Below are 22795 nucleotides of genomic sequence, written 5' to 3'. Positions count from 1 at the left end.
AAAAAAGTTAGTTCAAGAGAAGAATTGAAACATGCAAAACCATGTAAACACAGAAATACAGGAAATCTCAATATCCTAGTTACATAATGTTACAAATGCTACCATTAGGGGAGAGTGGGGCAAAGTACACAAGGGATTTCTGTTTCTCAAAACTACATATAAATCTACAATTACCTCAAGAAAAGCCACATGCAAAGATGTTTTTCAAAAAAGATGCTTATTGGGGCACCTGAGTGGCTCAGTCGGTTAAGCCGCTGACTTCAGCTCAGGTCATTATCTTGCGTTCGTGAGTTTGAGCCCTGCATCAGGCTCTGTGCTGACAGCTTTGGAGCCTGGAGTTGCTTCGGATTCTGTGTCTCCTCTCTCTCTTTGCCGCGCCCCTGCTCACACTCTGTCTCTCTCTCTCAAAAATAAATAATAAACAAACAAAAAAAAATCTATAGATTCTATTTTTTTAAAAAAGATGCTTATTAAAGTTTATGTAATAAAATTAAAAGTAACCTAAACGTCCAACGAACAGGAGACTTCAGATAAAACAATTGGTTTAAACAAATTATGGTACAATGAGGAATACCAGGTACTCCCTAACAATGATATATTTGGGGGGGAAAGAAAAATATCGATTGACATGAAAAGACACCCAAGACCTTACTGAGTGAAGAAAGCAAGCAGATTACAAATCAGAGGTGAAGTCCCTGTCTGGTAAGTATGCATTTGTTTATAAAATAAATCAAAGAAAGCATATAAAGCCTCTTTAGAAAGAAAAAGTCAGAAACCTTTACCTTTTAAAAGTGGAAGTTTGTTCCCAGCAAAGCACTTGCTAACTAAAAGACTGAGTAAATACATCTCTTGACTATTCATTCTAGACATTCGAGAAGATAAAAATTCTAGTGCTAATAAACTTGGTCGTACACATTTAAACCCTTTATAGAATGTAATTATTTCTCCTACACAGGAAACATTGCTTAATAAATACATATTACATCAATTAGAATTACAAAAGAATACTTGGAAAATAAGGGATTCAAAACTTGCATTAGTTGATATATAATACAATAAGCTTACTAAGGCTTTTTGTTCTTTTATTATATTTTTTTAGAGACAGAAAGAAAAATCCCACTCTACCGAGCCACCCAGGTGCCCTATCCTTTTTGGTTTTTTTTTAAATACATTGCATCCCACTGTTTTGCTGAAGGGGAATTTTTTAAGTGATTCCTAGCCATTTTTCCTAAAACCCAAAGACAAAATTTTTGCATGCATTTTTTTACTTCTAGAGTGAGGGATATCTGTTCTGACCTATCCAGCACCTCTTTCCTCAGTAATTCCACTTTTGGAAGATTATTCTGGAGTCCGAAAAACAAAAAGTTTGTGTCCAAAAGCATTCATCGTGGCATTATTTACACTGGTGAAAAATGGAACAGAATAGGTGTACTGCAATGGAAGAATTGGTTAAACTGGTACACCCTTATCATGTATTACCAAGTCATTAAAAGTCATATTTTCCCAAAACATTTAATAGCACAGGAAAGTCATTGTGTTGGGTAGAGGGGGAAAAAAGATACAAAAACTATCCTGTATAATGCATCAAAACTCATTAAGTTATATTATAAAATGGTGCATTTCGCTGCGTGTAAACAAAATAGGAAAAGCTATCTTTTAGATAGTATGAGGCTCAAATATAAACCAGAGCTTCTCAAACTTGCACTTACAAATCCACTAGAGATCTTGTTAAACTGCAGATTCTGATTCAGTAGGCCTGGAGTGAGGCCTGAAGTTGTGTAACTAGTAATTTCCCCAAGTGATGTCAGTGCTGCTGTTTGGAGAGCCTACTTGGAAAAGCAAAGGTGTAGAGTACATATCAGTGCTCCTCCGTGTGCGTGTGCTCCCTGGACCAGCAGGATTAGCATGACCTGAGAGCTTGCTAGAAATTCAAATTATCAGGCCCACTCCAGAACCGGGTGATTTAAAAGCGCCTGTTTTAAAAAGCGCTCCGTTAATTCTGATGCAAACTGAAGTTTGAGACCAAATGCTATGTGCACTGAAAGGCCAACTGCAAGTTGCAGCAAACCGTCATCTGCTTTTCTTTGGATAATGAGATCTGGGTGATCTCATTTTCTTCTTTGCATCTTCCTATAGTTTACAAAAATAGTCAGTGTTACATGGTTTTATTCGAAATGAAAATAACTATAATTTTTTTCAGGTTTTTAAAGTAATAAATGGGTTCCAGTTCTAAAATGATGCTGAACTTGTACCACGCCAGGAATCGATCTCAGGTGTTTCTTACCGATGGGCCGCCCGCACCATTGCAAATCTGAGGAAGATGTCCGCAAGCTGTGTTGAAAAACTGTGTGGCGGTTAATTGTAGGTGTCAACTTGACTGGGTTAAGGATGCCCAGATAGCCTGTAAAATATTACTGAGTGTGTCTCTTAGGGTGTCTCCAGAACAAATTAGCATTTGAATCAGTAGACTGGGTAAAGATCACCATTACCAATGCGGATGGGCACCATCCAATCCGCTGAGAACCTAAATAGAACTGTTCAGCGGGTGGGGGCAGACCTGGGGGAACTAGTTTCTCTGAATCCCCACCTCCGCGGAGAAAGCCATTAAGTGGTGCAGATTTGCGACAATGAGGATTAAATTCCCCTTTCCTGGATGTAAGGCCACCTACCGGGGAGAAAAGACTACACTTCCCAGCCTTCCTTGCGGAAGGTCATCCTGGCCAATGATAAGTGAGCAGTCGGTCACATGGCAGCCGTTTTTACACAAATTTGTCCCGCCTTCGTCCCTTCCTCCATCTGCTGCCTGGAATGCGGCGGAGGAGGAATGGTGGAGGACGAGGACCACACCCAGGGAGGAGTTTGGAAGGAGCCTGCACCCCCAAGGACTTTGAGGCACAGAGCTGCCCCTCCTCCCTGAACAGCCCATCGCCCTCCTCCTTTTGTGTGAGAGGGAAACCAGCTTCTCTTGTTTAAGCCACGGTTTAGTAGCTGTGCTGTTACAGCCGAACCTAATCTTAAATAATTATAGAGCCAAGGGAGGAGGGAAGGCCTGAAGGGGAAGCAGGTCCCCGTGAGTGATAAAACCGCAGAGCCTGAGGGGTCTATTGGGAACCACAGGCTGAGGGCGGGGAGAAGAGAGAGGAGCGGGGACAACCTGTGAACCGAAGGTCACCTGTCCAGAGGATTTGCAGGCCTGGAAAGAGTTTGAAGGGTCAGACACTGTGCAGCGGAGGGGGGAGGGGGGACGAGGAATGCTCCAGAGTAATCAGAAGCCAACACAACCACGCATCTGACTCCCTCACCTTTCCCACCCAGGCCGAGGGGGGAGGTGAGGGAGGAATTTTACCGTTAACCCGTTTGGGGGTTTTCATTTCTACCCAGGACTAGACATTCTGATTACCGATCTCAGACCAAATCGGCCACTTAAGTGATCACTAGCTTTAGAGGAGACCAGAGTTAGCAAATGAGGCAGAGTGAGCTCACCGTCTTGGGGCAGAGATGGTCTGCCCCGTCCGCAACCCTCCCACCCCAACCTTCACCCACCCAGCCTCTACCACGTGCCAGGAACTGTTCTAGGTGCTGACACGGGACAGTGAGCAGGGCACCTCGTGGAGCATACATGCTAATGGAGGAGATGGGTGCTACACGGGATACAATTTTTAAATAACCAAGTATGTTATGTAGTGATCAGTGCAAAGGAAATAAAGCTGAGAAAGGGGATAGGAAGTAGGGGGTTAAATTCCCGTTAGGAAGGTTAGGGAAGGCCTCACTAAAAGGCAACATTTCTGTAAAGACTAAAAATGTTAGAGGGGTTGGGATGCCTGGGTGGCTCAATTGGTTGGGCGCCTCTTGATTTCAGCTCGGCTCATGATCTCACAGTTCGTGAATTCAAGCCCTGAGTCAGTGGGAGCCTGCTTGGGATTCTCTCGTTCTCTCTCTCTCTCTCTCTGTCCCTCATGCTCAGTCTCTCAAAATATATAAATGAACTTTAAAAAAAAAAAAATGTTAGAGGGGCACGGGGAGAGAAAATACAGCCATGTGTTGATGATGTCACTTACTGGGTACAACCATGTAGTACCTGCATATGTGTGTCTATGTGTGACAGAATGGGAATTGGCTCCCCAGCCCCCACAGGGGGTAGAGTGAAGTGTCTGGGACAGAGATTGAATATGAAACTGGGCAAGATGGGCCTCTCAGCCCAGCTCCAGACCTTAAGTATGACCAAGAATGGGGCCATGTGTCACCAGCCCTGGGCAGCATCAGTGACACCTCCTCTCAGTCTGGACAGCGCTATCTGGGAAGGAGGACGGGCCCCGGAGACTGTACAGTCCCCTGTGTCTGGCCTGTGGCATCAGGGATTGTGGACAGCATGTGACCATGCTCCTGCCTCACCCTAGCCCACTACCTCTGCCATTTTCCATTCCCCAAAAGCAGACAGATCTGATGGGGTTTTTCCAGGCTGGGCCAGTGTCCTCACCCAGCAGGGGCTGTGAGGACAGGGCAGGGACCATTCCTGGACAGTCAGGAGAGATGAGGTGTGTCCCTGAGCCCCCATGGCTGGGGCTGGGGGTCGGGGGTCGGGGAGCAGCTTTGCCAGGAGCAGGCAGAGGTGAGGGTTGGGAAAGTCAGCCATACCCCCACCCCACATCCTGTTTTTGGAATGTGGGGCCCCAGCATGTGCTTTCCTTTGGACTTTGTCCAAGGCAGTGTCTCCCCACCCAGGTCCACTCCCAAGGGAACCCTGCATGACAGTGCGGAGGGTTCCCCACCACATCCATCATTAACCGAGGGTTTTTCCAGGCTGGGCAGGACCCCTGAGCCAGTGTAGGTGAAGGGCACATTTCCCACCCCTCCCTGAAATCAGGCCAGGGGGTCCCTGTCAACACATGGAAAACTATACAGGCCCCCATGGCTGACGGGGAAAGGAAATGTCATGGAGGGGGAGGTTCTTGGCCTCCCCACTCAGAGAGGGGCAGGCGTGTCTGGGCCCACCAGACCCAACCAAAGCCCTGGGGATGGTCAGGCCCCGGAACACCACCTGGGAAGCCCAGCCAAGCTAGAGTGAGAACAGTTCCATGAGGGGCTTAAGCACATGGGCTCCCAACCCATCAAGCCAGGCATGAGACGGGAACTGGCTATTTACTTGCTGTGTGGGCAAGTGGCTTAGACCCTCCCAGTCTCAGCTTCCCTCCTGCCAGGGTCATCAAGAGGATGCAATGAGCTGATTTGTGTGATCGGCTCGGCGCGAGTCCTGGTCCAGAGCGGGTGTACAGGGGAAGGGGAATGGTGTGCGGGTGGGGCAGATTCCTAGAAAGGCCTAGAGGGGACAAACAAGATGTCTCAACCTGAGGGTGTCCCCTCCTCAGCCACTCAGATCACCACGCATCATCCTAACTCTTCCCCTAAGGGATAGCTTCTCCTGCCACCTAGAGTTGTAGAATGTGATTCCGAGCCTTACGAGGGCAGAGAAGTCCTTCTATTCATTTTTCACATTATAAAATAACATGCTTATTAGAATAAATCTGGAAATTATAGAAAAGCAGGAAAAAAGCAAAAGCTTTTATTTAACCACCAGTGCCGAACACTCTTGATGCCTTGATGGTTTCCATGTGGGATTCTTTCCTGGGCACAGGTTGTCTTTGTTCTCCATAATATGGTTGGGACCTTAGCATTAAGACAAGGAAACTTGGGGGTCAGACAGTGCAGCCTCCTCAGCTGACAAGCCAGGAGACTGGGCCCAGAAGAGCTCAGTGACTTGTCTAAGGCCAGTAGTGGCAGAGGTGGAACCAGATCTACTGAGATCTGCTGCCCCCAACGCTAGCACCAAACCCTCCTCCAGCCCTGAAGACTGCCTTCGAAGGTGACAGTCAGTTGCTAGTGGATCTAGGCCTTCCAGTTTGGGGGAGTCTGTTCCATGGGCTTCCGTAGAGTCCCCCTCCCTCAAAAGGGGTGTGGCTCTGGTTAACCCCCACCCCCATTTCCAGAAGGAGACACAGCAGGTGGGATGGGGGGAGGGTGGGTAAGGGATAGAAAGGGAGGGCTGCAAAGCCCAGCAAGGGGCATGGCCTTGTGTACGTTCCCAAGGGTGGAGCCAACCGACAGGGCCACCCTGTCCCTTTAAGAGAAGGGGGAGAGCAAGCCCCTCTCGGCTATTCTGTCCTGTCATCTATCCTGGCCAAACCCAAAAGGGAAAATGAAAGAGGGCCTGGGAGAGTAACAGGTCCCAGCCATCTCCCAGGATCCGTCCCTCAGCTCTAACACCTCAGCTCCAGCCACAGGGTGAGTGGGGTCAGGCTGGGGTCCGGTGGCACGGGGAGCCTGTGGGGCCTGCGTGAGTGTGTTGGGGAGGTTCTCCGGAGATGTGGGAGGCTGGTAGCAGAGGGGCACCATGGAGGAGATCGGAGATGGCTGGGCCGCTCAGGAGTGGGATGGCAGGGGACCCCTAGAACAAGGGATAATGACAGAGTTATGGAACTCCCCATTCTGAGAGGAGTTCACTGCAGTAAGAAGGGCAGGAGCAATGGTGGGCAGAGAAGGAAGGAGGTGAGGTCCCTCTGGGTCTGCTGGCTCCCACCTCTCCCAGGTTAAGTTGGGTCTGGACTCCCCGGTTGGAGGTACCACGGTTGCCCATGGAAAGCATCCTTGGGCACGTAAGGGCCCCGCTGGGCTTCTGGTTCTACAATGCAGTCGGTCTGGCCCTGCCGATGTCAAGTTGATTCCCTATGGATATAGACTCTGGAGGAGCATGGGGTCCAACCAAGCAGGCCCGTGGGGGTCTGGCTAGAGCACCAGGGTGGGGCTCCTCCCCAGCACCTTCTCCCCAAGGAGAAAGGCACCCACAGTTGAGAATCTCCTAACCCCTCCTGCCCCCGCCCCCTTGCTGACTCCCTCGTTCCCACAAAATCCCAGCTAAACCCAGGCCTGAGCCCCTGCCTCACCCCAAGTTAGAGGAGGGCTAGCTAACCTCACCCCATGGGCTAGGGGGCTGGGGGGGGCGCTGATCGGTAGCCTCTGACACCGGTCCCCCCCAACCCCCCGCGTCCCCAGCGCCATGGGGGAGTGGGCGTTCCTGGGCTCGCTGCTGGACGCCGTGCAGCTGCAGTCGCCGCTCGTGGGCCGCCTGTGGCTGGTGGTCATGCTGATCTTCCGCATCCTGGTGCTGGCCACGGTGGGCGGTGCCGTGTTCGAGGACGAGCAGGAGGAGTTCGTGTGCAACACGCTGCAGCCCGGCTGCCGCCAGACCTGCTACGACCGCGCCTTCCCGGTCTCCCACTACCGCTTCTGGCTCTTCCACATCCTGCTGCTCTCGGCGCCCCCCGTGCTCTTCGTCATCTACTCGGTGCACCGCGCCGGCAAGCAGGCGGGCGGCGCGGACGCTGGGCCCGGGCCGCCCCCGCGCCGCCGCTGCTACCTGCTGAGCGTGGCGCTGCGCCTGCTGGCCGAGCTGGCCTTCCTGGCGGGCCAGGCGCTGCTCTACGGCTTCCGCGTGGCCCCGCACTTCGCGTGCGCGGGCCCGCCGTGCCCGCACACCGTGGACTGCTTCGTGAGCCGGCCCACCGAGAAGACCGTCTTCGTGCTCTTCTACTTCGCCGTGGGGCTGCTCTCGGCGCTGCTCAGCGTGGCCGAGCTGGGCCACCTGCTCTGGAAGGGCCGCCCGCGCGCCGGGCGCCGTCGCCAGGCGGCAGAGCGCGACGGCCGCCGCCACCGCGCGCGCCCCGACCCCTGCAGCCCCCCCGCCTACCCGCACCCGGCGCCGGCCAGCGACAGCGAGGGCGGCAGCGGCCACAGCAAGGCGTCCCTGGCCACGGTCCGCCAGGACCTGGCCATCTAGAGGCGGGCCGCGGGTGCTTCCCGGAGAACTGTCCCCGGGACCCTGCCCTGCACTTCCCGAGTGCGCTCGGTTGAGTGGGGGCCCCGTAGATTGAACTGTGGCAGGTCCTTGTTGCCCTGATCCAGCTGGCAGGGGGGAGGCCTGGGGCTGAGAGAACGTGCACAGGAGGAGGGCACCGCAGAGCCGGAAGAGGAGGTGCAGGTGGTGCCCAGAAAAAGTACTTGTGATACCAGCCTCCCGAGGGCCTCTCCTTGTTGGGGCTGAGGCCTGGCCTCTGTGTGGGCTCCCTGTGTGTGGCCACACACCGCACATATGTGTGGTATGAGCTGCGTGTGCGCATGCACATGTAAAACCTGTGTGAGCTCTTTGCGTGCGTGCACGTGAGCCATGTGTGTACGTGTGTGTGTACATCCTATGTGGGCTCTCTGTGTGTGAGTGTGTATTCCCTGTAGGTCTGCGTCTGTGCAGGCATCTGTATGCCCTGTGTGAGCCGTGTGTGCGTGTGTGTATGAGAGACAGAGAGAGATCTCTGATATGTACCGGGTGGGTGGTCAGGACCCAGTGCCGGCAGCAGCCACACTGGCTCCCTCCCTACCTGCAAGGGCGTTGCAGGAAGGTCTCCCCTCTTGACCAAGCCCACAGAGAGAGGAGGCAGGCGCCCCTTCACGCTGGGCAGGCCTCAGTGTGGTAGGGCTTGTGGATACCACCCACACTCAACCTTGTGGCCTGAGCAGTGGCCAAGCCCTCCCTTTGGTGGAGGTAGAGTAGGGGTTGGCGTTAGGGTCAGAGGGCAGGACTCTTTTCTAGATTCACCCCCTCACCCTGCTGCTGTTCCCCCCAGTCCATAAACTCGGCTAAGTCCCTGCCGACCTCAAAAGAAAGCTGCCCTGAAACGTGCCCTGGCCCTGCATTTCCTTGTAGCCACCACCCTCTTCTCTCCTCTGAGAGTATAAAGAGCCACCTACATGGCCACCTCTGGTCCTGCTCCTGTCTCTTCTCTGTCCCCATCTGTCTTCCTCCCTCTCCACCCCAGTGGGGCTGCTCTCCGTAAGATCACCCAGGCCCTAAGTGACATCCAGGGGCCACCATGTGACTGCACCCTGGACTTTGTTCAACCCCCCTGAGCTGCTGTGACCCGCTCTGCCTGATTTTCTCCTGCGTCCTTGGCCCTTCCCTCTTTGTCCTCCTTTCCTTGCGCTCTTCTTCCTGGAAACCCCTGCCTGCACTGCACACAGCAGCCAGAGGGGTCTTTCTAAATAGTCCTCCTACTTAGGCCCCCAGGGGCTCCCTGTCATCAGGGTAAGTCAAGCACCTGAATGTGCCTTCTGAAGTCTTGCCCTCTCCTGGCCCTGCTTCACCCCTGCTGCATGGGCTTCCTAACCATACTGACTTTTCTCTTCCTACAAACACAGTGACCAATTTCCTTCCAGATGTTTGAACGTGCTGTTTCTTTGCCTGGAGCAGCCTCTTTCTGCAGCACCCCCTCCCCACCCTAGCTAATACCTACCTGCCTTTCAGTCTCATTTGGAAATAAATAGATCCTTTTCCTAATGGCCCCCACCCCCAAGTCAGAGCTAGATGACCACGGCACCCTTGCTTCTCCAGACAGAGCACTTCTGCTGAATGGCATTACTTGCTCCTCCACCAATGGACCCAGAGTCGTGCTTAGTAAAATATGTTGATAAGGAACCCAAGGCGTCCCAGAGGCCCAAGCACTTATCCTTGCTCACGGTGTGCAATAGTGTCTCTCTGATGTTGATCAGTCAGGTGTGCAAAGCCTGGATCTCCAACAAACTCAAATGTGGGTACACAGCTGTTCTCCGGATGTATTCGTTCAAGAAATATTTGTTGAGCACATACTATATGCCAGACTACGTTCGAGATCAGCACCGTTCAATAGAAATAGGATGTGAGCCACATGTGTAATTTCAGATATTCCATTAGCCACATTAAAAAGTAAAAGGAAACGCATGAAATTAATTTTAATAATATATTTTCTTTAACCCAGCATATCCAAAATACTATTTCAACACATCATCAATATGAAAAAAGCATTAAGGAGATATTTTATATATATATATATATATATATATATATATATATATATATTTTTTTTTTTTTTTTTTTTTTTTTTTTTTTTACTAAGTCTTTGAAATCTGTGTATATTTTATGCTTGGAGCACATCTGGATTTGGACCAGCCACATTTCTGGACTCAGTCACCACGTACGGCTAGTGACTGCTGTACTGAACAGAGCAGATCCAGATGTTGGGCTCCAGTGGGCAACAAAACCTGCCCTCATGAAGCTTACAAAGCAGGCAATAAATATAGCACATACCGCCAGATATCACTCAGAGTAAGGGCAGACAGTGACTATCCCTGAGGAGTGACACTGGAACAGAATGTAGCAAAGAGCTAGCCATGAAGCTGGCTCTGGGAAGAGCATTCCTGGTGGAGGGGCTGGCAAGTGCAAAGGCCCTGAGGCAGGAATATGCTGGGGTGTTTGAGGCCAGCAAGGAGGCCATTGTGGCTGGAGTGGAATGAGGGATGGGAGTGTGGTCACCAACACCTCAAATGCAACCCAACTGCCTTAGTTCCCCTCTCAGTGCTGGTATCTCCATCTACCCAGGCCACCTGCACCCACTACTGCCGAAGGCTGTCTTCTGCCCACCTCCCATGTCCTGTCAACCACCTAGTCCCATTTTACCACCGAAGCACTTCCTCCCTCTACCACTCTCATCCCTCCAGGCGCTGACCAGGGTCAGCCTTGTCACCAGTGGCCGGAATTGCTCCCGCAGCTTCTCTGCTCCCTGCAATTCCAGTCCAAAGGGCTCACTCGCTGGCTTGAGATCCTTCACTCCCATTGCCTTCTCGGTCAAGTCCAGCTCCTGAACCGGCCCTAGCCTGAGCCCATCCCAGCCTCTCCAACTCATTTCTTCCAACATTCCAACCAAAATGGTTAAAGCACAGAGCTGGTGACAGTTTCTGGTCACATGAAGCTATTTATCACCTCTGTGTCCCAGCTGGCTAACTCCTTCCCTTACACCTAATTTAGCTGGGAGCTGGGACACCTCTTCCAGGAAGCCTTCTGAAATTTGTCCCAGGCCTGGTTAAATGCCCTGAGCTCCCATAGACCCAAGACTTAGTCACAGCTTTTCCCAGCTTGTACCCCAGTCAGCATCCTTCAGTCAGTCTCCCTGACGGTGCAAAGCACATGTCAGCAAGGATCAGACCCCACAGCAGGGGTTCTCACCTGGGGGCAGTTTCTCCCCCCAGGGGACATTTGGCAATGTCTACAGACATATTAGTTTGTCACAGCTGGGGGGAAGGTGCAACTAGCATCTAGGGGCAGAAGCCAGGGATGCTACTAAAACCCTACAATGCACAGGACAGCCCCTCACGACAAAAGAATCCCTGGGCCCAAAATGTCACTTGTGCCATAGCTGAACTGTGAGCCCCTGAGTACAACCTCAAGCTCCAGCACCAAAGATACAACTCCAAGCGGGCATTTTATAAATGTGGGGCCACTGCTACAGTTGTCAAAATGAAGGCAATCCTGTTGGCATTTGGTAGGCAGGGGCTAGAAATGCCAAGATGCCCTCCTACAACACGCACCACACGTGGGGGCACCTGGCTGCCTCAGTTAGAGTATGTGACTCTTGATTTGGGTTTTTTTTTTTAATGTTCATTTATTTTTGAGAGAGAGCTTGCTCGTGTGCACAAGTGGGGGAAGGGGAGAGAGAGAGGGAGAGAGAGCATGGGGGAGGTGCAGAGAGATCTGTGCTGACAGCAGAGAACCTGAGGCAAGGCTTGAACTCATGAACTGTGAGATGATGACCTGTGCCAAAGTCGGACGCTCAACCAACGAAGCCACCCAGGCACCCCTGATTTCAAGATTGTGACTTGGAGGTTGTGACTTAGAGCCCCAAGTTGGGTGTAGAGATTACTTTTTAAAAAAAGGGAGAGAGAAAAGAAATTTCACACATGACTTTAGAATGACCCACTGGATGGTCACATAGTGAAAAGCCTCTCCATAACTACCTGAGCCCGAAACCTGATTCTGTTTCACAAGTGAAACCTTAGGGTTGTGGTTGGGGATTTTGTGTGTGTGTGTGTGTGTGTGTGGTTTTATTATACATTGGCAGCTTTTATTTCAACATTACTCATACTCTTTAAGTTTCCTGGGCTTCTTAGGGCGCCTGGGTGGCTCAGTTAAGCATCTGACTTTGGCTCAGGTCATGATCTCACGGTTCGTGAGTTCAAGCTCTGCTTCCGGCTCTGCATTGGCACCGTGGAGCCTGCTTGGGATTCTGTCTTCCATGTTCTTTGCCCTTCCCCCGCTTGCTATCTCTGTCTCAAAATAAAAACTTTACAGAAGAAAAAAAAGTAGAAGGAATCGAAGGACAATGTTCTATCTGCTATGCAGTTGTGTCCAAGTATTAACGTACTGAAATTCATAGTCCTTCCCCTTCATTTCTCCTTTACAATACAGCGTGATAGCATAGTGATTTTTGTAAATCACGTGGATAGGTATGTTATGTTAAACTTCTGTCAGATTCATGAAGAAAATGTTAGAAAATATTTGCTGGAGGAAGAGAACCTTGGCCTCCACGTGCACGGTGACGGCCCAGATGGCCAGATAAGTAGGGGGCTGCCGCCACCTGGTGGCTGAAGTAGAAATGGCAGGCAGACTCCCACGGAAGGAACTCTTTCTGCCCAGGAATCTCTTCCTGTCCAGGGGCCCTAACCCACCCCAGACACAGCTTCCACTGCCACCTCCCTGGAACCCTCAGACCTCAGTGCTCGATGCTTCTTTGGGGGCAAGATTCCAGGAAAGACCTCTGGGTGAGAGGTGGGAGCCCTGAGTACTGGTCCCCCATCAGCCGCGAATTCGCTGTGATCCTGGGCAAGGGCACTGCTCTCTCTGGGCCTTGATGTGCAGAGTGTGAAGCGTGGACAAACTTGGTCTCTGATGATCCTACAGGACTGCCACACTTGATCCTCTCAACCAGGAGCATCCATGGTCTCTTGCAACCTGTCCTCTGTGCCTCCTGCCTACAGAGTGACTTTAGGGGTAGGCAGGGGAGGGCAGGACAGTCCTTCTTGGAGGCACAGGGATGGATGGACTAGTTTTCTAATCTTCCATCCGAATCTATGTTCTTGTTAGCTTGCCAGGAGCTCCTGACCCAAGTGCCCATGCCAACTGCCACCTCTGAAGGTCAAGTGCAAATTAGAGCTCCTCTGCCACTTAGAGACCCTCAGACCCAGCCTCTGGCTTCCAGGGGCTCAGGACTCTGCAGGCAGGAGCTGGCTTCCTCCTTCAGACTGAGATTGCCGGAGAGCTGGGGCTGGCTTCCTCCCTCAAACTGGGGACTCCCTGCAGGTGGGAACCGTTTCTCCTCTGCCCTCCCCACCTTCAGACTGGAGCTCCCTGACAGGGGCTGTGTGGACCCCTAGACAGAGGGCTTCCCAATGGCAGGCCTATCTTGCTCCACCAAAGACCCCAGCACAGCAAGGCAGGCTCCGAAGGCAGCTTGCCCCCTGGTGCTCATACCTGGCCCCCATCCCCAGTCCCTGCCCACACACCAAGAGAAGGCAGCGAGGCAGTGAGACTCTGAGGCATGTGTAGAATAAATATAACTTTATTCTTTATCCAGTAGATCTCAGTGGAAAGTCCAACAGTAACAGGTGCACCAGCGGGCTCTGGGGGGATGAGACCCCAACCCCGGGGGCAAGGAGGGCAGGGCAGAGCCAGCTCCCCCAGCCGGGGGGTGCAGGGGGTGAGGGAAGGGGACCCCCTGTAGGCCCGTCCTGCGGGGCAAGGAGGGGGCACGGGTATGGGTGAGGGTGGGGCAGGCCAGGGAAACGGAGGAACTCGGGCCAAGTGTGTCTGTCCGCCCATCCGCTGTGTGTGTGTGTGTGTGTGTGTGTACACGTGTGTGTGTCTGGGGGCCCTGTGGGCAGTGCTGGTGGCTGTGAGGCTGGGGGACGGGGCAGCTTGAACCCCTCGGCCAGCCCCTTCGCAGTGGGGGCTGGAGGGCTTCGATGATGTGAGCCCTGATGGGGAGGCAGCTCTGCCAAGGCCACAGGGTGGAGACACACACACGTGGATGTTCTGAGGACCCCCCCCCCTTGCTTTGCCCCTGCCCTGTCTCTCCTGGTGAGCCCCCTCCTTCTAGGGGCTGCCGGAAACGGTCCACGCCCAGTGGTTAGGCAGAGGGAGAAGGGGAGGGCAGATCTTGGAAAGTTAGTACTTCACAGTTTCAAAGAGAAAACTGAGGAGAAAATGGCTGGGGAGGAGGGCTAGGGGGTGCAGGGACATGGAGAGAGAGTGGGAGCCCCTTCTGAGCCGCTCCCCTCTCCCAGGACCCACCCCCCTCCAGCTCTGGATCCAGCTCCCCCCAATACACAGCACAGATTCCTTCAGTATAAATGTGCTTAAAATGAAAATTCTTATTAAAAAAATCAAAACCAAAAAAAAATTAAAATAAAAACAAAACCAGCGAGAATTAATACCTGGGGGTTGGTATGGCAGGGTATGTACAGGGGGAACCCCCCACCCCTGGCCCACCCCCTCTGTCACCAACCTAGGCAGGGGGGGGTTCCCGACCGGGGGGCAATGGCTTGCGGGTTCTGAGTATGGGGGAGCCAGGTCCTGGCGTTTGCTGGTGATGAAGATGTGGCAAGGGGGGCAGAGGGCTGTCTTGATGAACACCAGGCCCCCAGGCTCCATCCTGAGGCCCAGGACCAGGGGTCCTCACTCAGTTCATGACCTTGCCCCTGACATCAGCCCAGGCTGCAGGAGCAGGCAGTCCATCTGCACCTGGGCCTCCATCTGAAGAGTCGCCGCCTCCTCCCTCCTGTCCCCCAGGAAAGGGAGGACAGGTGGGGGGCAGGGCTGGTGGGGGTCGCATGGTTGGTAGAAAGGCAGAGAAAAGCCAGGGCGTGGGGTGAGGGCTGTGTCCACGGGGCACGGGCGGTCACGGGGAGTGGGCGGCCGGGCTGCTTCTGTTTGAGCTGGGGCTGAGGCTGGGGCTACAGCTACCGGGGGCGGGGGCCAGGCCACCCCCATCCCGCCCCCCGCTCCCTGGCTGTCCGCTCAGAGTGTCCAGGCCCTCGGAGTTCTCTAGCATTTCCTGGATGAGAGGTGGCATGGAGCCCGGGATCTCCATCTTCAGCGTGATCACCCGCTCAGCCCCTGCAGGAAAGGAGGAGCAGAGGTCAGCACCCTGGCCCCCGGCCCCCAGCCCCCAGCCCCACAAAGCTCCAGGAGGGAGGGTGCAGGGGTGGGAGGACTGGTACTACCAGTATCAGCATCCAGTGTGGACCGAACTCAGGGCTCAGCTCTTTGACATAAGCCAGCTCTCCTAAGCCCCCAGGTCTAGGGGCAGCAGTGTTTCCAAACTCAGGCTCCAGGGTCAGACTGCCTGGGGTGGACACTGGGCCCCTTCCTAGGTGCTGTGTGTTACGAATTCTCCTACTGACACCTCAAAACAACTCTGTAAACACCATCATTAATTATCCCCAGGGAAACTGAGGCTCAGAGCTGTTAAGTGACCTGCTCAAGAACACACACCCACAGGGTCTGGAGGCAGAGCCATGCCCTCAACCACCACGCAGAGGTGACGCTGCCACCTTAGAGCTCACAGGCAGGTCACCTGGGCACGGTGAAGTCCAGGTGAGTGGAGTGGGGCATCGTCCTGGGCACAAAGACGTGGCGTGTTGGCTCACACGTGGGGGGCCGGACTCTGGGCATGGGCCAGGTGTCGGGGTCCAGCCCTGGCAGACACACAAGGCATCCTTCCAGGTGCGGGAGCCTCACCCTTAGCACTGATGCTTCGCAGGTCCGTGATCTTCATCAGCATCTTGGGGAACATGTGGGGGCGGCTGGGCCTCCGTTTCCGCACATAGACCTTCAGCGCCTCCAGCAGCGGCTCCTGAAGCATGTCCACCCTGTCTGGCTGCTCCAGGTCCTGCCGGTCTGAGGAAGCAGATGCCCCCTGAGCAGCTGCCCCGGAGAAGCAAGGAACACAGCCGCGCTCCCAGCCTTGGCCACGGGAGGGCGCGCTTGTCCAGGCCACAGGCTAAGCGTCTCTGCTCCTGGGACCTTCCCCTACAAGGGCAGTGGCTGGAGCCTGTGCGGCTGTGAGAAAGGCTCCAAGAGGCTCTTAAATGCGAGAAGAACTGAGGTGGGGCTTGTCCAGGGCCCCCTCTGACAGCCCAATTTATAGGGATGTGTCCCCTGAACACGGGTGGTGCCGTCCTCAGGCAGAGGGAGGATGCCCAGGTAGGTCTCACTCCCACCCATCATTGTGGACACCAGCACAGTATGTCAAAACTCTTTAACAATAAAATAATAACACCAGCCAACATTTACTGGGCCTTACTGTAGTCACACTGCGCCTTATTTATTACTCTCTTAATCCCCCCATCAACTTTATGAGGTGGAGACCATTACTGCCCCATTTTAAAGAAACGGGGGCTCAGTGAAATTCAGCAACTGCTCAAGGTCACAAGCTGGCCAGGATTTGAACCTGGGTGGTCTGACCTTCAAGCCTTCACTCTTAAGCCCCCTAAGAGTGAGAACCAGAGTTCAGGTCTCCACTGCCACTCCCTTGGTTGTGTGACCGCAGACCAAATCCTGCCCCTCTGGGTTCTCAGTCTGCCCCTCTGAGAGGGGCCTGACAGAGGCCAAGGTCCCTTTCTGATCTGGCCCTAGGCTTCTCCCTGGGAAGAGACTCCGGGGGCTGCCCCACCACCCACCCTGGGCCTGACCCCCGCAGTCCCAGGCCCCCTGCCCACCTCCACAGATAAGACAGATGGCACTGAGAAGACCAGTCTCAGCATCATCCATCTCCAGGGGCAGCAGCTGGTTGGCAAATGCGAAGACCAGATCCGTGAGGGGGCCGAAGCCGGCATTGTGCATCTGGGTCCGGTTCAGGGTCAGCCCATCTGAGAAGGTCATTGTGTCCTGCTCGGGCGTGTACCGCGTGCAGATCCGCAGGATCTGGGTACAGAGGATGCACAGGTTCAGGGACTTGACCCATCCTTCCAGCACTTCCAGTACCAGCATCCCCCACAGGACCACCTGGCAGGTGGCGAACCTTCTAGAATCTTCTGCAATGATGGAAATGGCCTAGGTCTGCACTGTGCAAGTAGTAGCCACCAGCTACAATGTAGCCATTGGGCACTTGAAATGTGGTTAGTGAGACTGAAGAACTGAACCAAGTTTAATTTTAATTAAATTTAAAGAGCCACACCCAGCAAGCAGCTACTGTAACAGACAGTGCAGATCTAGATCAGCTGATCTCCATCCACAAGAGAATTTAGAGGGAAACTAGAATTTTCAGGAGGCAAGGACCATAGCAGGTTTATGTCTACAGATCCTGGGACTGGGTACACAACAGAATTCCAAAAATGTGTATCAGCTCCAACCATTCCAAACCCCGATCCAGATTTGAAACTCTTAAATCTGGGGCACGGGGACAGGAGACTACCCAGAGATGCCATAATCTGCTCCTCCTACCCCACCCCCACCAGGAAGCTGTAAGCCTTGTCACCTCCCAGGTTCCCCTACCCTGGAAGTGGCCAAGAGGGGACAGGTGAGCAGAGCCCATCAGGGATGACAAGGAGGAGAATTCTTTCAGCCTTGGCTTTGACAGTCCCCATCACACACATCCTGCCTCCAGCCTAGTCACCCTCTGCCCCACCAAATGCCCTGTAGTCTCCTGAACCCAGCTGGTCTCACACCCTCTTGGGCCTTTCATACCCTGCTCCTAAGTTAGGGCCTTCTCACATGCCCCTTCTACACAACCCCAGGATGCCCCCTCCTCTGGACGCCTTCCCTGGGGCCCAGCAGCCCTGACTCTCTCTCCCAAAAGGGAAGGGACAGCCCTCCCCCATCTCCAGCCAGCACTCAGCACGGTTTTATAACCTCTGTTTACATATCTGCTGCTTCCACCCACAGAAGGTTCTCAAGAGAGGGGCTGGTGTTGTGTTCACCTCTGTTCCTGAAACCCAGCTCAAGGCCTGGCCACACAGGGTCCTACGTGAAACTTTATTAGACTGAAGACATGGGCAGATGGGTGGTGGGGTGAAAGGTTCAGTGGAAAGATCAGGTGGGCGTGGATGGATGCGTGTCTAGGTGAATCGGTGAAGCATGGCACATCCAGATGCTGAGTGGCTAAGTGGACAGGTGGACACATGGGGGAAAGGAAGGGTGGACACCGGGTGGTGGGCATTTGGATAGATGGATTCCAGATGTGTGTTTGGGAGGGTGGTTATTTGAGTGGCAGGACCTTCTCCAAGGACTCGGGGGCAGTGCCCGGGTGGGCAGGGTGCAGACCCTCACCAGGATGTCCAGGCAGGCAGCCTTGAGGAGGGTGATCTGGTCGGCAATGGTGAGGGTGGTAAAGCCGGGCAGTTGCTTGGCGAACTCCACAGTCTTAATGATGCACTTGGTGGAGAGTTCACTGAACTTGTCCCAGAGGTCAATGTCCAGAGAGACACGTTGCTCTGAGCTGTTGTTCTGGGAGGGACGGGGGACAGTGAGGGCCTTCTCCTCATGTACCCCTTCTCAGCCTGGCTCCACTGCCCCCACAGGCCTGCCCTCCACCCACTTCACTTCCTGAGAGCCCCGGAATCAGGAGGCAGCGGGAGGAAGGAGAAGAGGGGAAGGGAGGACATGGAGGCCCAGGCAGGGGTGAGGAGAGGCAAGATGGGCCCTATGGCACTGGGTGCACCCCACCCTGCCAGGCCGGGGGAAACCATACCGTAGTGTATTTGCCCAGCTGGCAGAGGGCGGGGAAGGTCTCCTGGTGCGCTTTGCGCACCTTCTCGATGAGCTCCCCAACCTCGGGCGTCAGCGTGTAGCTCTCCGAGCACTCAGGCTTGGGCGCCTCCTTCTTCTTCTTGTTTCTGTCGTTCCTCACAGCTGTGGAGGGCAGAGGCCAGGGGTTACAGCAGGTGCGGGTAGTGGTCCATTCCTGCCTGAGCTCCTCCCACCAGACAGAACCACTGGGTGCCAAGGAAGTCACCCAGCCAGGCCCGGCGCAGGCGCACAGGAGCACACTCACGGGAGTGCACGTGTGAATGCACACAGACGAGTGCACAGGCAGGTAAGGTGTCAGCACACGGCCCACCCCTCCACACCCACCTGACCCACACGCCAAGTCCTGCCCCAGCACGTGACCACAGCGCACACACCCCTTGGCCAGCCTGTGTCCCCTGTACTCCTACACAGCCACACCAGCCCACACTCCAAGTGTGCAGGTGTCCAGGGCTGAAAGCAAGTGTGCAGAGGGTCCCAGCTCCGTGCTCTGCCTCCCCCACCCCCTACTCCCTCTGCTTCCAGGAAGGACTGGTTCCTGCCTCCACGGCCCCCAGTCCCCCTGCCAGCAGTCTCCCTGGGGGTCCCAGGGACTGGCTCCGAGCAGCTCCCCAGCCTGAAAGTGGGGGCCCGGCGGGAGAATCTCTCGGCCCATTAGCCGGGGGAGCTGACAAATCACCAGGGGCGCTGAGCCGCACACACCACTCGGCTTTAAAGAAGCGATGGGGTCGTTACCAGCCGATTATCCCAGACACACAATCACTCACAGGGCCAGTGGTGGCGCGGCTGCTGACGCTGGAGGAAGAGAGGGGGGTGGGGGTTGGGGGCCCAGGGAGGGGACAGCGGGTGGGGGTGGGGGGAGCTGGCATAATTTGGAGATCACTCATGTCGATTCTGCAAATTCAATAAAGTGCAAGGGAGAGGAGGGAAGAGGGAGAGGGAGAGTGGGGGGGGGGATAATTTGGGAAGAGAAAATTGCAGCTGTGACAAGACGTTTATCATTCGGAAGCTTTAATTCTATTGAAATGGCAGCTGCTCAGCTCCGGGGCACAGAGCAGCCGGAGAGGAGAAGGAGGGAGGGAAAGGGGGAGTTGGTGATGGGAGGGAGAGGGGGTCCCCACCCTGGTCCTTCTACGCTGAAAAGCTCTGGGAGTGGAAGGCGGCAGAAGCAGTGGGAGGTGGCGGCGCTGGGCCCTGCAGAGAAGGGTCCCGGGCTGTCACCCACTCTACAGCGTAAAGCCACCACTTCCTGGGTGCCAGACCACGCGTCCCTTGCCTCCCAAGGCAGGAGGTGGCAGGCTGCTGCAGGGCCCCTCTGCTCCTCTCTGGGGCTCCTTGTGTCCCCCCCCCCACATTCCCTCCCCACTTCCCTCTTCCACTGCCCTCCCCACAAAGGGCTAGGGGGTCCCGCAGCCCCCCTCCCCCACCCCATCCCCCAAGGCTCTGGCTCCATGGCAACGGCCACGCAGACAAGGAGGCGTCTGTCAGCGTCATTTATCTCTGACATCATCAATCACCGGTCACCACGGCAACACCCATGATTCAACACAAGAGGGTCTCCCTGTCCAGCCCTCCCTCCTTCCCTCCCTCCATCAGGCCTCAGCTGAGCCCAAACTGGAAACCCCCATTCCTCTGGGACCTGAGAAGTCCCAGTTCTCTCTTCCAACTCTAGGTCCCAGGCTTCACCAGACAATGGCTTTTAAATCCCTGTGCCAGCCACACACACCCCCAACAACACACAAATACCAGCCAGCACCCCTCTGTGCAAGCCCTCCCCTAAGGTGCACAATCCAGAGGGCCTCAGGTGTGCCTGAGCCCCGCCCCAAAGCGCAGCGGGGCCTGGAAGCAGACACACATGCACGCGTGTGCGAGCACACACAGCCAATTGCATGCAAACGGAATGGCTGCCCACACACAGACACACAGCGGGCTAGAGGTGCAGACAGACGGACAGGTCCTTGCAGCTGTACACAAACCGTCCTCAACCATGAGCCCGCACACTGCACCACGGGCACACGCGCTCTGGTCCACACACACATTATCCACCCGCCCCGACTCCCATGGCCTTTTAGGAGCACGTCGGGCCCTGCCTAATGCAGAGCCGGCTCCTGGCACTGTGGCACTCACACTCCTTGGACATGCCCACTTCAAAGCACTTCTGCAGCCGGCAGTACTGGCAACGGTTCCGGGTCACCTTGTTGATGATGCAGTTCTTGTCCCGGTGACACGTGTACACCATGTTCTTCTGGATGCTGCGTCGGAAGAAGCCCTGGGTATGGAGGAAAAGGAGTCAGGTCAGCCGCACCCACGGTGGGAGCGTGGCGGGCCTGCAGCCTCGGCCTGGACGGTGGAGAGCCACGCCGCTGCTGCCCTAAGCCCGACGAGGTGAAGAAAATAGTCCCACAAAGACACCCCCAGAAGAATCCCAGTGCCCGCCTTAACGCTGCAGGTGGGCAGCGGTCTTCCCACAACCCATACCCACATGCCTGGCTTTCTCCCTCCCAGGGAGAAGGATCTCAGGGCTGCTAGTGAGTCAAGAAAAGGGGCAGAGAGAACTAGATGGGAGAGAAGCAGAGCTCTGGAATCCACAGCCCCAGGCTCAGAGCACAGGAGAAAGAGGCCATAGAGGGACATACGCAGGCTAGCCAGAGAGGTGGAGATGCACACGTGATCGCGAGTAAGGCAGCGAGACACATGGTCACCGACCAGGCAGATGTCCATGGTCACAGGCAGACCTGGGCTGGTCAGAGGCTGCACACACAGGCTGACCAGAGACAAGCACCCAGGGACAAACTAGGAACAACCAGACAGGACAGGCGGACACACACATCCGAAGCCTTGTGCTTTGCCCTTGTCTTCGCCCCGCCCCTGGGGATAGCCACTCCACGCCGAGGGGCAGCCTCAAGCCGTGCAGCTTCTGAGCCCCAATCTCTGGGGAAGGAACCAATACAGAGGCTCAGGCATAAGGGAGAGGGGAAGAAGCCACACCCACAGCTGCTGGGAAGGTGGCAGCCTCATCTGCACTCTGGAGCCTACCGTGGGCACGGGGAAATCCAGTCAGACCCCGGGGAGCCCACAGCCTGGGCACCCAAGGCAGGGCGCCTGCTCTTACCTGCCTCCTGCCAGGCTGCCATGGTGAGGTTCAGGCAGGGCCACTGGGGGCAGGCCTCCTGGGTTTCCAGCCAAGACCCAGTTGGCAGCCAGCTCACTATGGCAACCTGGGTGGCAGCAAAGGGAGTGCACACCCTGGCAGCTAGAGGATGGAGACAAGGAGAGGGGCTCAGGCAGAGGGGGGAACCTCTGGTTTGGGGGTTCCTGATCATCTACAGGAAGGTTCTAATGCAGTCTCCCTCTCCTCCAAGGATCTGCCACCTTCTGCACAGAAGGAAGCAAGGGCAGCAGTTTCAGAGACATCCCCCACCCCCAGGCCCCCACCCCCAGCATACTCCAGGACGAGGCAGTAGGGACATCCCATTTATCTAATCAGGACTGTCCTTCCCAGTGACCCCCTCAACTCACCTTGCAGCCCTCACAGGCGCTGACCCCATAGTGGTAGCCTGAGGATTTGTCTTGACAGACAAAGCAAGGCTTGTAGATGCGGGGGAGGGGGGGTGGCGAGGGAGGACTGGGCACTATCTCTTCGGAACTGCTGCTCTGGGTCTCAATGGCTGGAGAGAGAAGAGGGGAGGAGCAGTTAGAGACCCAGGTCACCATCCCTAATATCGTACCCACCCTGCCTCTCCCAGCCCTCACCACTGCTCCCTGGGCTCTCACTCTAAGGCAGGGACAGTCTCAGGAAAACTGGGACTTCACAGCCAGACGTGGAGAATGAGGTTGCCAATGAAGCTTCCAGCACCCCATCACTCCTGCCTACTCCCCCAGCACCCCGCCTTTCAAAACCAGAAAGATCAGAGGATAAACCATCAGATTTGTATGTAGACATAGCCACACTTGGGGGTTGGGGACAGGAGTCAGCCTGGCTCTCAAGCCCTGGCCCCATCTCCCCCAAGTTAGGAAGGAGTTAAGGCCTGATGAGGAGGGAAGGAAGAGGACACAAGCTGGGGGCAGAGGAAACTGGGGTCAACAGGATATTCAAAGCGGCCACTCCCCCACCCCCTCTGCTTCCGTTCCCCCCTC

At 55.0% G+C, this 22795-nt stretch overlaps 2 protein-coding genes across 6 annotated transcripts in view; one reads left to right on the top strand and one right to left on the bottom strand.

Annotated features, from left to right (window-relative positions):
* Positions 1 to 3244: 3244 nt before the first annotated feature.
* GJD3 (gap junction protein delta 3) lies at positions 3245 to 9887 on the top strand. Its single transcript, XM_027033818.2, has 2 exons — positions 3245 to 6279; positions 7048 to 9887. The coding sequence occupies exon 2, from the start codon at positions 7052 to 7054 to the stop codon at positions 7829 to 7831; it is 780 nt and encodes a 259-aa protein (XP_026889619.1). The 5' UTR covers positions 3245 to 6279; positions 7048 to 7051; the 3' UTR covers positions 7832 to 9887.
* A 4376-nt stretch (positions 9888 to 14263) lies between these two features.
* RARA (retinoic acid receptor alpha) overlaps positions 14264 to 22795 on the bottom strand; it is a 43808-nt gene continuing 35276 nt past the window's right edge. For 4 of the 5 annotated variants that reach the window (XM_053212035.1, XM_027033824.2, XM_027033825.2 and 1 more), the window contains 7 exons: positions 22178 to 22326; positions 20786 to 20927; positions 18603 to 18763; positions 18182 to 18358; positions 16633 to 16837; positions 15653 to 15811; positions 14264 to 15028 (listed from right to left, as the gene is read on the bottom strand). In XM_053212035.1, the coding sequence (XP_053068010.1) occupies positions 14811 to 15028; positions 15653 to 15811; positions 16633 to 16837; positions 18182 to 18358; positions 18603 to 18763; positions 20786 to 20927; positions 22178 to 22326 (1211 nt within the window). In that variant the 3' untranslated portion in view covers positions 14264 to 14810. The remainder of the gene's footprint in view (positions 15029 to 15652; positions 15812 to 16632; positions 16838 to 18181; positions 18359 to 18602; positions 18764 to 20785; positions 20928 to 22177; positions 22327 to 22795) is intronic. The other variant, XM_053212036.1, reaches the window with a different exon arrangement.

The sequence above is a fragment of the Acinonyx jubatus genome, chromosome E1 (assembly GCF_027475565.1).
Source record: "Acinonyx jubatus isolate Ajub_Pintada_27869175 chromosome E1, VMU_Ajub_asm_v1.0, whole genome shotgun sequence".
Classification (NCBI taxonomy): domain Eukaryota; kingdom Metazoa; phylum Chordata; class Mammalia; order Carnivora; family Felidae; genus Acinonyx; species Acinonyx jubatus.
This window is presented reverse-complemented; position numbering and strand designations above follow the sequence as displayed.